The following is a 14,748-nucleotide window of genomic DNA, read 5'->3' on the forward strand; positions in this document are numbered from 1 at the left end:
AGGAGGTCTGGAAAAATCTTTATTACAGACTTGGTTGTGAATTTTAATACTTCTGGTGGGCTGTGTATTCAGACATGCTTTAACGTTATCTGGTAAAAATGTAAGCTAGTTGTTAGGTTGCTAATGTGTGCCCGGGCATGCTTTCCTCCCACCGGCAGGCTTGTCAGGGGCTCAGTCACTGCTCAAAGGACAACAGGTGACTAAAGATGCTAAAATGAGAAGAATTTGCCAAATGGAAAATACTGCTGCCCTCCACCGCTTCCACACCCTCTCCCGGTGGCTCTTTCTCTGCCTCAACGGGGAGTTGCCCAGGATGGTCTCAAATGTTGCCTCTGCTAGCACAAGGGATGAGGCACAGGAGGAAAGATCAGTACCTGCTTTCGCATATCTCAAAGGTGTTGGGGTGGGGGATTTGAGTCCGTATGGGAGCCGTAAACGCTGGTGGTGAATAGATATTGAAAACAGTTACTGCTCTGTTGTGTTGCACTACGCGACCAATGCAAATGGATGCTCTTGTACCTGCTCCTGGGGCAACAGGATTGGGCTTACAGCTGTTCTGGCACGGCACTTAATGGTACCCCACTCTGGAGTTCAGATACAATTCCCTCCTTCCCCCAAGCGACAGCCTGTCTGTTTAGGCAAGGAATTGATTCAACATAATAAGCAAACGACCTGGACAGCCAAAATAGAAACCTTTACTGTGTTCATGCAGCAGTCTCCCAGCCAGATGTTGGCCAGGCCTTGTGCTGTCCCGAAACTTGGGTTCGTTACCCGGTGCACATTGCCCAATGTATACGCGGAGTCGAGGTATTTTCTTTTATTATGGAAATGCGCAGATACGGGTGCCTGGTCCAAACCAGCACACCTGGTTGAAATCATGACAAGTATTTAAAACAGTTAACAAAGTTAGTTACACCCACTGGTCCCACCCTTAACTAACTATTGGTTAGTACCTTCCTTACTTCATCTCAAAGATACAGTTCTCTCTTAATTCAGTACGCATGCCCAGAGAGTAGGGGGCTTATTTGGGTTGGGGGCTTTTTCTAGCTAGGAGGTGTGGTTTTCACATTATAATGTGGCAGGTCAGCCTCAGGATACTATTTTCGCACTCTATTCAGTTTTCCTAGAATTCGTCCTTGTGTTAATCCCTATCGTTTGCTAGTGGAGACAGTTTTTATCTTTAATGTGTCTAAATACCAGGTGCATTCATTACAAAATATCTTCTTTACGTTCTTTAGATTCTGTTCACTTATTTTTCGACCTTGTGTTTCGAGATGTTCTATAGCACTTGCGTCACGGGGTCTTGAAGTTCTTGCTTCTCAGTTCCTCTTTTGCAACAGTGTAAGCAAATCTGAAGTCTTATTTATAACTTCTGTCATAGGCAAACAGATGCAATGACTGATCTCTTCCTACAACTTCTTTCCCCAGTAACTTGCCACTTGCTGACCCATTTGATCTTGTTTGTTAATTTTGCTGAATGTGTTTTACTGCCGACTGCTGCAGCTGAACTCAGCACCCCAACAGAAAGCAACCTCCATCTTTTATTTCTGCATTTTTCCACCCCAACGCACACAAGTGATGTCTTTTCTGCTGTCATGTTTTACCTGGTTACAATTTTATGCAATTTTTTTTCTTACTTTCAGCATTCCTTCTGCTTAAGACAGGCAGTTACGCTGAGGCTGTGTGTTGCATTTGTGCATGCCATGTGTAAGATAAGAGACCTGGAAGGAGTAGTCAGGTTCTCAGCTGTTGTAACCACGTGTATCTAATGCCCGTTTCTGTAAATTAAGCACATTCCTTCTTGAAGACAGTTTAGTTTCTTACCCGCAAATCTACAGATGTTATTCTAAAACCTTGTATATCCTGTGTTTAGAAACCTGATTTTCAGCCTACGCTTATTCAGGATCAGTTTAGACTCTTGTGCTTGCGCCTGCACTGTCCTTTGGCTTAAGTGCCCCTCTTCCCCTCCTAGCTTTCTTTACTCATCTCCACAGTGTTTGAGAGCAGGCATTTCATTCTCGGGTGGCTTTGCGAAGCAAATCAAGCTGAACTTTTTCAGCCTGTGTTCAGAAAGTCTCCATGCTTCTTGTCCTTCTATGGTCCTTCTCACGCTGCAATTATCTTTGTGTGTGGATGGCCCAAACTGAACTCAGCCTCCTAGGTGGGGGCTTGCTATGGCCTTGTACCATGGCTAATACTGTTTCTGCTGGAAATACCTTGCTGAAGCAAGATTGTTGTTTGTCTCATCCCTGACTGGCCTTGATGTGGATAGTGCATTTATTGTACGCACCATGTGTGAGCTTGGGGAAGAAAAGGTGGTAAAATTTGCATAAAATGCACTTGGACCAAATAAAACCTCTTTGCAAAATAAACCGTTCTACTGTGCTGTCTTTTGTTCCCACCTAGGATGAATCAGTGCAGCCATTAATGCAGCCAAGCAAAATCCATGTCCTCCTCTTGGTACTCCATGGAGGGAACATCCTGGACTCAGGAAGTGGTGACCAGAGCTCGAAGCAAGGGGATGTCAACACAATCACGACAGTGTTTGACACAGTGATGCGGGTACATTATCCGGCTGCTCTGGGACACATTGCCATCAAGCTCGTCCCTTGCCCAGCCATCTGCTCTGAAGCGTTTTCACTGGTGTCCAGGTAAGTTGATGCTACTTTGTCATGGAGAGACATGTATAAAATTGCACTCTTGTTTTCTGTTCTTTTTTAATTTGCTTCCCTAAAATATTCTGCATGTGGTATTGAAAGCCCTGACCACGCTTTGAGAACGCACTTACTAATATACTAGCGAGGCATTCAATCTCGATTTCATACTTAGCTGCAGTGAATACAGTAATCATGCAGCAAGAGTTCCGAGATTGATTTATTCTAATTAATCCAATAAATACTAAGGCCTTAATTCCTTGTCCGAGGGTTGTTCTGTCAATGTAAGTATGTTGTCCTTGAAGATTTACGTTTGATGGGAGGGAAAGATTTATTAAGCTCTCACCCATTCACAGTGAAATAAATGGCCTTTCTGTCTTGAGGCTTTTTTAATGAATTGCAATACTGACCATACTGTCTGCAAATGGTTTTCCCCACTCTGTATGTTAGGCTGAATATTTCCAATGTCTCTTGCCCTATCCAGCCTCAGCCCATATAGTTATGACGAAGGCTGCCTGTCCAACAGCCAGGATCACATTCCCCTTGCTGCACTCCCTCTGCTAGCAACGTCGTCCCCGCAGTACCAAGAAGCGGTAGCCACAGTCATCGTCAGAGCCAACCAGGCCTACAGCGAGTTCATCAGATCCCAGGAGGGCATGTCATTCAACGGCCAGGTGAGCCAGCGGCTGTTTATAGCCACAATGAAAGGAAGAACAAGTCAAGCAATTTCCTTCTGAAGCTCTCTTTTCCAGTAATCTCTCGGGAGGGATGGAAACATGACAGTTTTGAGCTGCAGTAAGAAGGTGGTGTGCTTCTGTTTTGCTCTTTCTGAGAGAGAGAGATTATTGCTTATGCTCTGTCCTGAAGCTACAAAGCTGTGAAGTTAATCAATTTTCAGCATGACACACCTTTCCAAATCAGGAGTACTACTTCTGTTACTAAATATGATCTCTGCTCCCGTTGCAAACCAAGGCTGTTTAAGCATTCCATCTTTAAAGGACCTTCAGCAGCTCGCGATGGAGTTGTCGCAGAAGTGGGTTTCTTTTCTGGGACTGTGTAACTGCTGCGCCCCATAAAAGAGCATGTCTGAGCCTCCCACCTCTGTGAGCAAAGTGACTCTCTGGCCCTGTGAGGTTTGAGCTGTTGGACTAGCTGTCCCATTGCGCTGCTGTAGTGTGACTTATCCACCCTGAGCTTCTTCCCAGTCAGCGCTGTGCCTGGGGACCCAGAGAGCCCTCTCCTACCCAGGGCTCTCAGTGCTTTACTGTGCTCAGTACCCTTGGAGGCAGGACAGCGTTATCCCCTCAGGGTACAAATGGGGCCGAAGCACTGGGAAGCTTGCTTGAAGTAGCACGGCCAGCTGGCAAGGTGGGAATCAAGCTTGGTTTTCTGAGGCTGGAGTTAGCACCCGTCATCAGTGCTCTGTGTTGCTTTCACTTCACTCCAGTCAGCTGGTGGGGACAGCCAGAACATATTAGCTATGTTAGATAACGAGAGAGTGCAGGGTATGAGTGGATGTTCATTGAATAGTTTTACTGATGAAAGAACTGGGCATCCTGTTACTGCAGCTTTCCTGGGTATAATCCAGCACTCCTTTTAACTGTCATTTCTGAACTGAAGTCAAGGGGCTTTTTTTTTTTCCCTCCTCCCCTGCTTCTGTTGCCTTTTTCAGGTCTGCTTGGTAGGGGACTGTGTTGGAGGAATCCTGGGATTTGATGCCTTATGCTACAGCAATCAGACTGTGTCCGAGAGCCAGAACAGCAGTCGGCGAGGAAGCGTTGTGAGTGTCCAGGTAATGCTGGCTCCCGGTGTCTACTGGGAACAGGTTTGCTGGCCACTGCGCCTCCATGGCCTCTCTTTTTAGTAAGGATCTTTTCATGAAACAACGAAGACAGTATTCCTTATCAATGGCAAACACGTGTCTTAAGGTGCGTATGTATCTCAATTTGGGTGCATTCGCTCTGAACAGGGATGCTTCACCCTCTGGTGTGAAGCATCACCCACACACTTGGGAAGTGCTTTGGTCTGAGATACTGTATTGCCCTCAACTGGATCTTGGGGTAGACGGGGAAAGGAGGATGGAAGGAGAAGGTTATAATGTGGGTGTATTCCTGATTCAGCTGTCAGTGCTAAATCTGTATATTTAAAATCCCAGGATACTGATCTCCTGTCTCCTGGAATAACGGTGAACAACAGCTATTGTTCCAGTGGCTCTAATCTGGAAGCCAGCAGACACCTCAGCAGGAGCAACATTGATATTCCACGTAGCAACGGAGAAGATCCAAAGAAGCAGCTGCCACGAAAAAGGAGTGATTCCTCAACCTATGAACTGGACACAATAAAGCAGCATCAAGCCTTTCTTTCAAGGTAAGATTTTGAAGGAACAGAACCAGCAATATTCTGGAGCTGAGACTGGTGCATCTGTGAAACCCGAACATCGCTTTGTCATCCTGTGATGAGCGAGGTGGAGGAAAGTATTTAATTTCGATTAGAGGGGTATAGATTTCAGTGTGTTGTACGTGCAAAAAAAAAAATTAACAGCATTATTGCTCAGTGGCAGTGAGAGAATCCAACTGCTCTACTGCATCTTTATTACCGTGGCAAGAAACCCTTCATCCTCTTGCTTGACAGCCCGAGGCAGTCGGGTAACTGCATTTTTGCTGTGCTGCAGTTGCAGGATGGAGATCATAAAGCAAATGTAGAAATAGTGCGAGGGAAGAGGGTGAAACAGACCTGGGAATCCGGTGGTGTGTTAATTCCAAAGCACCTCTGAAAGCTGGTTTTGAGTTGGCTGGCCTGTTCTTGAGAAAGGTGGGGGTGAGCAGAGTATCCTTTTCGTTTTGGCCTAGTTAAAGTGTGAGATTGAATTGCAGTGCCCTTTCATGCCGCAGGAGCGGGTTTACGCTGTCGCGGTGGCAGGATGCTCTGGATGAGACATCCTGAACCCTAGCTGATCGGCTGGTTCATGGCGCAACTTTCAACTGCACGTGAGGATTGTTCTGTCTGGGTGACTATTTGGCAAAGCGACCCAAGTCCCCTGTATGGAGCGGGGACGGGGCATTGTATTCTGTCCCCTGCCGAGGCTGCTCCATTGCACCAAGGTCGAGTTTCGGATTTGTTACTATCAAAGCCCCCAGTGACACATTCCTAAGCTGCTTCAAATGGACTTTCAGAAACTTAGCTGTTAACGTAACCGATGAAGTTCTCACAGCAGTCTTTCCATTGCCGCTGATTGTTCAGGGATTACTTCTGTAAGCCCAGAGGCTTCTTCTGACTGAATCATCATCTTCAGCCTGTGGAACTGGCCAGCCCAGACCTTTTCCTCCTGCAGGCCCAGAGGAACTGCAACATCCTTTTAATCCCTCTTCCCCCATGTCCCAGGTACTGGGGAGCAATGTCACCCCCCAGCAAACACCACTATCTGCATTGCAATGGTGCCCAAGGCTGTTCCTTTTGCCCTGTGCCAGCTGAAGGCTTGTCCTGCGCTTCTGCCCCTCCTTTGCTACTTGCAGTGATTGCTCTAGCACAGGGACTCGTGTGCTCCTGCCATGGCAGGGGCTGTTTTGTGAAAGATTCATAGGAGAGAGAAAGTATCAAAGTGAATGTCGTTGGTTCGCAGAGATGCTGTATTCAGAAAGACAGCTGCATTTACAAAAACCACAATAAGCTTTTTGGCTATTTCCAGCAGGTTAATAAAAGGGATTCGGTCTCTTGTTTGTACGTTATCAAAACAGCCTCCTGTATTACAGGAGAAAATACGGGTCGTGCAAAAATGTGCTTTCTCCTCCTTGTTCTTGACCTCAGGGGCGTGGACTGAGCTAAGGAAAGTGGGCTGGAATTTTGCTGCAGTTGTACATGTAGTTTAGAACAAGCACTGGGCCTGGCATGGATAAGGGATTGCATTTTGTTGTTTCATACAGCTTTGTCCTAGTCCCTCCTGCTCCGTTGTGCCTGCTCCCAACGTGAAGCACCTGGGGGGAGCCTGGGAAGGACTGTCGGTGTTCAGTGCACTGATAGATTGGAGCACCTTTACTTCTTTTAGGGTTTTATATCTTTCTAAATCTGCCTTTAGCCCTTGGGTCAAAAATGGGTCTCTCCCCACGGCTCAAGAGCAAGATTCCCTTAGGGAAAGGGGCAGGTTGAAGCTGCTGTATGAGCTCTCTCCGCACCTCTCCCCCTCCGCTCCCTGGTGCAGGGAAGATTGGGGTGCAGTGATTCACCCCTTCCCCTCCTGCGTGACGGCAGGGCGTCACACCCGGCCCCGGCCCTGGACCTTGTGCTTACAGCCGGTATTACTGAGCCGCACGGTCATCAGCAGAATGCCCCTTCAGCCTCTCTGTCACTAAGTAATGATTTTCCCATGCGAAAACCAAGCCCTGATGTGACGCGGCGGCATGCGGGAGACTGGCAGAACAGAGCCGAGTTTTCCTAGCGGGCTCAGCGGCCGGGCGGCTTGGCACACGGGAGCCGTTCTGTCCGCGCCTACTGCAGATTGCAGCTTGTGCCAAAGACACTCATTTTCATTCCTCTATCAGACCTACCCGCTTCTCTGGGATAATGCCCAGCAAGCCAGAGCAGCATCTGGAGATTACAATCACACATTTATTTTTAAATTCAGCCCTTCTGCACAACTACATTATTTCTGGCTGTGCTGTACTTGTATTATTGTAAATGAGTTGATTTGCTTCTGAAATCCATAAGCTCTTGTTTAATTAATGCACACAGTACATCTGCTGCTTTTTAAAGGGAGAACAGGGCACTGTAGGTTGCTTGGAGCATGACAGATTCAGAGTTCCTCTTGGCTCTCATTTCTTTTGATTGCTAAAAAGACTATCAAGTTCCCAGTAAAAAGAGAGAAGCTGTCCAAATTGCTTAGCGGTATGAGTGTTCTCGTTCTCTTCCGTTCCCCGTGAGGAGATGCCATGGGAAGACGGGTGGAACACATACAAAAACCCCTTGCACTCACCCTGCCATAACACATCTGGCATCAGGATAGTCTTTCCTTTTGTGCCTTCGTTTCAATGGCATCGCTGTCGCCCTGTCTTCGGCAAAACTGAACGTGTGCTAAATAACTTTGCATTCCTTACACGCAGCAAACAATGCATTGCAGTCTTGTCAGCTAAAATAATTGTAGCTTCCCTGAAGGTGGCTTGTTTTTAAATGTGTTTCAGCGTTGCGTGTCTCGGCAGTGTGATCTCAGGGAAGCTCGTTCACATCACAGAAATGGGAACATGCTCATTTTAGCTGTCACTGCCGTAACCTCCTGTTCCTCTCGCTTTTGACATCACTGTTTTGACTTTCTGTGATATGCATGTCTGGCATAAGTGAGCGTGTTACTTCCCTGCGGTTGGTAACCAGGAGAACAGTACTGTGCGTGTGCACGCGGGCACCTTTAAAGAATACATGACAGTGCAGCGTGAGAAGAAGGGGGTTTTTAGCATCCTTCGGGAGCGGCGGTCAGCAGAGGTGCCGTCTCTGGGATAATGCATTATTTGCCAAAGCAGGAAAACAAAGTCCAAGTGAAGCCCATTTTTCTTCCAAAATTTGTGAGTATTTGCAGCTGCTCACTTAATGAACGGCCATCCCAGAGGAGGAGTGTGAGTGAGCAACTGCTCCGGTGCTACAGATGGTGGGGAATGAGCGGCCCTATTTCCATGAGCGCAGCAGTGCTGGGACGTCGCTGCCCAGCCAGGCAGCCAGCACGCTGCATTCAGAAGCGGCCTGATGGGCAAGTGCTCTTGCATACGGAGACATGGCAAGTGCTGGTGACCACCTGGGATTTTGACTTGGGGCCACAGAGCTGGCAAGAGACTGTTGCATTTGCATCATCCCTGACTCCAGGCCAGTAAACCTTTTATCCAACCCAACTGTTGTGGTATCCATTTATCCTACATATTTTATAGAACCTGTTCAGATGCTTTTTAAAGTGTTTGCAAACACCCTGTTAAGTCAGTGCTGGTACTCCGTCTTCAACTCTCCGCTTCTAATTATAACGACAATAACCCGGCAAGGCTGCCATCTGAATCTGTAGAACCTGGAGAGCAAAAGAAATTGCAGCTTATTGCTTTTGGGTTGTAACAGAAGAATCTCAGAAACCCTTTTGTGAACCAGGTTATTAGTGTTACCCATCTGTCATTTTGCTGTCTAATCCCAGATCTAGACTGCAAAGAAGTACTGCTTCTTAACGTGGGGGTGGATTCCCAGGATTTTCATCTAAGACTTCCTGCTGCTTCTTCTTCAGTGTCCTAAGCGATACGTGAACTTAAATCTGTGTGTTAAACCTGTGTATTGCCCAGGCTGCACTGCACGCAGGTTCAATTTTACAACGGGATTTGATGCCTGAGAGGCGGAGAAAGCTAGACATGTTTTATATCATTATTCTTTTTAAGTAGAGTTACCTGGAGTTGTTGGGCTGGGGTTGAGAAGTAGGTTGGCCTCATGGGCAGAAGAGAAGTGGGAGAGTCCCGGGTGCACGATAAATACAATTTACCATGTGGCCACTGAGTTAATTACCCCAAATTCCCGTTTCCAGTGAATGCCATACACATGCATGGGAGCTGTGGCGCAGACTTGGTGCACAAGGATATTAGAAAGGATATTGCAGATTTTGATCTTTCTTTTTCTCTCTCCTCTCCTATTTTCTTTTTCTTTTTCCTTTTCAATCCTATAACATTTGTCCAACTACTTCCACGAGGAAGAAATGGGTAAGCACAGCTTTCCATAACATTTGAGAATAAGGTGATGGAAGGAACTCAAATATTGACGACCAGAAAGCGTAGCAGAAACACGTGTAATGGAGTGGACCGCTGTAAACCTGCTTTTTTCCCTGCTGCTCCAGTAATTTTGGCTCACTGGTTATTTTATCTTGCAAATGGCTATCCCACTAGCATCAACCAAGATTTTGACTCCTCAAAGAAAAGACATTTTGAGGACATAGGAGTGTGTAAATGAACCCACTTGAAGCTTGGATTTATACAGCCTAAATTATGCCAATGTAATGGGATAATTGTCTGGGGGGACGTTTGACTGGCTAGTAAAACTACAGTACTGAGGCATGGTGGGTTGATTGGCACAGTTCCTTCACTAAAGAGATAGAAATTATATTCACTGTCAATCATTTATCTGGCCTTCAATTATGAAAAGGCAGCATGAATAAAATTTTGACATTATTTTCTGTTCTTGTCCCAGTTTACATTCTAGTGTGCTGAGAAACGACCCAGGATCCAGGCGATCTAGTAGCTCTACTATGTTGGATGGAGGAAATATTGGAAAGTTTGAATTTGAGATCACTGACTTCTTCCTCTTTGGTTCTCCCTTGGGTCTGGTTCTTGCACTGCGAAAAACTGTCATTCCAGCTCTTGACAGTAAGTCCTGAAGTAAACGGCTGAGCTCACTTAGGGGATGGTGTAAGCACCTCCTGCTACAAATCCAGTCATCTGATGAGACAAACTGGTCAAACCCAAACATTTGTATAAAATATTTATTGCACCGTAAGGAAGCAGATCACTGTGTGCTCTAACCAATACTGATTATACAATTTATTTGCAAGGTACTTCCAGACATTAAAAATACTGGGCAATTTTTTCAGTCTATAAATATTGTGTTAAATTGTTTCAATTGACTAAAGTGGAAGATGAGGGAGATGATAAATCTTTAGTACTTTTTTTTAACCCAACAGTTGTCCTTTTTACAGACAAATATTTCAATAATCTGACAAATAACCTTTTGATACTTGAGGGATGTTTTTCTCCTTCTTTTTAGTCTTTCAGCTCAGACCAGCTTGTCAGCAGGTCTATAACCTGTTCCACCCTGCAGACCCATCTGCTTCACGCCTCGAGCCTCTTCTGGAGAGGAAGTTCTACCTTTTGCCGCCCTTTAATATTCCCCGTTACCAGAGATTCCCGCTGGGTGATGGCAATTCTGCTGTTCTGGGTAAGTCACTTTGGATCCATATTAGCTGTCTAAAGGGTTATATCCACACTTTACATGAAATTGTCAAAGCAATTGGGAATGACAAGAAAGAGAATTGGCCCTATAATGTTAGCTTTATTCCTGATTTACCAGAAAAGAAGTTTTCTTCCAATAAAATGGGTGCCTTGTGACCCATATGCCCTTCACTTGTCACACCAAGGCCATCAGCTGCTGAGAGTCATGCTGTGGTGACCTCTCTGTGAAGGTCCCTGTTTTACACCCAAGCTGGTGCTTGTGGTTGGGACTGAATGAAACATGACTAACTTGGCTGAGTTCAGGACTTTGATGTTTGGCGGGCCAGTGAAGACTGGAAGGAGCAGAGTCAACAGTGAGATAATGAGATGATTTACTTGCTTGCAACCTGTGCTTTTCATGGGACAGGCTACTGCAGATCGGTGGGCTGGTGACAGCCTTGCCCTTGCCACCGAGACACTTGGTCTTCCTAGGTTACCTAGGATTCCTCTGCCATCGGTGGCCTCTTCACTTGCTCTACCCCAATTGCAGCAGTAACGAAGTCTAAAATGGCTGTGTGCATGCCCTTTTGTCTTCCCGGGTTGCATTTGAAACAACTGTGTCCTGACCATGCCCTGCCTCAGCTCCCATTACGTCAGTGCTCTTGCAGTTGATCTAATAAAATAAATTCTATTTCCTACCATCTTCACCTCACTTCTGTGCCTAGACTCTCATGGTCTGTTGCCATTTCAGTGCAGGCTCTCATTGCAAGGAGCTCTCGGGGAAGCTCACTGCTGTGCAGAACTAAATTTGACCTTTCTGCTTCACCTAAAGCTTTGGTTCCCTGCAGGGTCAGGGCTTTGGGGCAGGAAGAATAATTGCACTATAATTTTTCCCTTGTTAGAGGTTGTTAGTCAATGGCTACTTAAAGCCAACACGGCAACTAATAGTCGCTACTGTAAAACTAGACTTACAGCACACACACACAAAAAAAATCATGCTGGCAAACCAGAGTAGAATATCAAAGCCACCAGCTAGAAAGATTGGGATTTGCTTGTTGTTTTTTTCCCAAAGCTCTGGTAGCTTTCAGTTTGTTTAATATTTGAATCATGCAGGACTAAATGAAGAGGAACATGTATCTAGAGCTGAATAATTCTGGTGATGCTCTGCATCACTTTTAAATTGAAAATGCAAAGCAGTGGTCTCCTATGTATCAGTATCTTTAAAGATTGTATTGTAATTGCTGAATCTGGAGGTCTGATTTGTCAAATGGGCATAAACTAAACCCCATGTTTAATAAAGTGAATAAAATGCTTTCTGCAGGCCCCGCTCACTTGTCAAATTTAGCAAAGATCTTGCTGCAACACTTTTTAAAAATGGATCCACCCACAATTATATTTGTACCCAGTCCAGTTACAACAGCTCGGGAAATCTATAGCAACTTGAAAAGCCATTTGATTTTGGGGTGTATTCTAGGTATCAGCTGCAAGTGGCTTCTTAAAAAAAAAAAAATAAAGAAATCGTAAGCACCTTACCTTCTTCCTCTTAAATACAGTTCAAATTCCCTGCTCTCGCTGAAGCCAGAGGTAAAAGCCCCGTTGACACGGAACAGCTTGCGTTCTGGTTGTCATTCTGTACAACAGCAGGGATTTTTAGTTTGCTGTGCCTTCCTAGACCTTTGAGTTGGCTGTGTTTAGAGAGACACTTGCTATGTAGCGAAGAGGAGTTAAACAGCAATTAACTCAACTATGAGAAGGGAAGAGTGATTTCAAAACGCTCTCCAGGCTTGAGCCTTGTTATTTTAAGAGATGCTGTTCTGCTGTGATGAATAAAACTGACAAAAAAGCACCTTTAAATTCTCTTCTCGTGTAAGACAAAGCCTCTTCATTTGCTTATCATGAAATAACAGGCTATTCCTTTCCATTAGAGTCAAAATTTCAGTGTGGTGATTTACACATTACCCAGAAGGACTGTTCTAACCATGATTTGCAAAGCTGCTACTGAAGTTAGTGTTCACTGTAGGGCGCTCCAGAAAAGTTAATTGCTGCTATAATTAAGCTATATGATTTGGTGATCACGTAAAATTCAGGTGCTCAATTATAATCAGTTATGTACAAAACCTTCTGTAACGCTGCTTGCGCATATTTCCTCGTGCAGGTAGCTAGCTTGTTTAAAGTCCACGATTCAGAAAGCCTCTTAGCCTTTTTTTTTTTTCTGTTTTCCCATCTGTACTAAATGTTGGGTCCTTGTTTCATTACAACCAGCTTGCAGAGTGAAATCAAATTCACATCCTTGCTTACTCCTGTGCTTTGCACTGTGTAGGCTGTGAGTCTGATTCAAGTAAATCTGCCCTTAGAGAGTACGTTTTTTTCCCACGTAGTAAAAAGATTTCTCTGGATCTGCTGGGTATTTATGGATTTGGCTCACTGGAGAAGCTGGTTAAGAGGACTCCCTTTTCTTTTGTTGTTGAAATGCCATTGTTGTGCTCTCCTCTGATACCAGTTAATCTCTCTGATGTGAGTCTGTTTGGAAAGTCACCCATGTTTTGTTTCTTGTACTCTATTTGAAGGTTGTCCTTTTATTGAAGACTCATAGTTGAAGTGCTCGGTTGTAACTGTTTGTATGTTAACACTTTGTGGCCGCATGTCTGTTGTTCTTTGTCCTTCTGTTTTGTTTTTTGTTGTTTTTTTTTCTCCCGTCTGCTTCTAGTTGAGACAATCCAGAACAATCCCATCCTCCTCATGGAAGGTGGCCCTCTGGGTGCTCTCCAGCACCAGGACAGCTTCATGGAAACAAGTATCCCCGTTCCTGTACTGAATTGGCAAGATGTTTCCAATAAAAGTGCTGGTTTTGCTGAGTGTGTGTAATCTACACTTTTGTATTGTCTGTGGTGTTGGGTACTTGGGGTGCTTTTTGGAGATCATACTGTTGCCTCCTGGAGTTGAAACCTTCACGCTGTGTCTCAGGCTGTGCCACATGAAATAACCACTTGGGATCGTGTTTGGGTCTGGGAGACCCACCAGGAAACGAACGAGTTGGGATTATAAACTCTGTCCCATTCCGGTATTGATGCTGGAAGGGGAGACTGCTGCCACGTACGTCCTTTTTCCATCTGTGGCGGCTGTGCTGCTGGAAAGAGGCTTTGACACAGCAAGCCAGAGTCCCTGGGTGGCCCTGCTCGTGCGGTATGCACCCTGTGCAGAATCCTCTGGGAAGGGGTTGGCTGTCTGCAGCGTGAGTCTCCCCAGCAGTCAGCCACGCTGCACCGTGGCCCGAAGCCGAAAAAATGTGTGTGTCAGACCAGATTTTGTCCATTTGAGTGTTTTGTGTTTGGACACTCGTTGTGGCTCTGCTGAATACAGTGACTGAGGCTTTCAGACCCCAAGGTGGCTATACATGTTGGCTTTTTAAAATTAATTTCTCGACTTCTGCCTTAAAAGCAAAGTTTGATGGATTTGTTTTGCCTTGTTTTCCATCACAAATGCTGCATGGCCTCGTTTGTTCTGGTTGTGGCTGGTGCTACATCTGCGATTTTAATGAGACTTGACTTTGGTTTAGTTTTTTTCTTCCCCGTGTGTCTTACTTGCCCATTCTCACCCCTTTTCCAGTGTTTTGCATTGAGAGCTTGGTTCTGCTGCCTTGTTTTTAACGAGCTGACCCTTGCTGTTTATGAGCAGTCCAGTACGTTATGTGGTCATACAGGATGGCAACGTTGCTGACTCTTCCAGATAGTCTCTCCCTTTGGCTTTTGAAGACGTAGATGACTTTTAGGTATGCAGTTGCCATGTTGCCTGTGCTGTGATGTTCTGTAACAAAGCAGAGGGAGAGGATCTGGCGCTATTAATTAATCACTTTGGAGGTCACTGGTGAAATGCCATTTAGCTGTCATCTGATATTTCCTGCTGACAGGACAGAGCTTTCAGGAGCTTCTCTGTTCTTTACCCTGGGTTTCAAGAGCACGATGTGGCCAAGCAGTGCTTGGCTTGACCGTAGCAAGTGCTGAATCCCAGTTCAGCCACTGGCCTGCGAGAGATTGCCAGAATCGTAAAAACTTACGGACAACAGAAATCTATGTTGCTCTTGATCTCAGGGTAGCAATTGAAGAGTGCCCAGTGCTGACCAGTGACTCCAGTTCAAGCAGGGTCTGACCTGTGCTAAGCAGCTGGCTGGC

The 14,748-nt window shown here is 45.5% G+C and overlaps 1 protein-coding gene across 2 annotated transcripts in view; it reads left to right on the forward strand.

The window, feature by feature from the left end:
* Positions 1-14,748, forward strand: part of PITPNM2 (phosphatidylinositol transfer protein membrane associated 2) — a 67,685-nt gene that overhangs the window by 37,388 nt on the left and 15,549 nt on the right. For both annotated transcript variants that reach the window (XM_059827455.1, XM_059827456.1), the window contains exons 9-15: positions 2,407-2,651; positions 3,139-3,328; positions 4,327-4,446; positions 4,810-5,021; positions 9,843-10,018; positions 10,416-10,586; positions 13,287-13,436. In XM_059827455.1, the coding sequence (XP_059683438.1) occupies positions 2,407-2,651; positions 3,139-3,328; positions 4,327-4,446; positions 4,810-5,021; positions 9,843-10,018; positions 10,416-10,586; positions 13,287-13,436 (1,264 nt within the window). The remainder of the gene's footprint in view (positions 1-2,406; positions 2,652-3,138; positions 3,329-4,326; positions 4,447-4,809; positions 5,022-9,842; positions 10,019-10,415; positions 10,587-13,286; positions 13,437-14,748) is intronic.

The sequence above is a fragment of the Gavia stellata genome, chromosome 21 (genome assembly GCF_030936135.1).
Source record: "Gavia stellata isolate bGavSte3 chromosome 21, bGavSte3.hap2, whole genome shotgun sequence".
Classification (NCBI taxonomy): domain Eukaryota; kingdom Metazoa; phylum Chordata; class Aves; order Gaviiformes; family Gaviidae; genus Gavia; species Gavia stellata.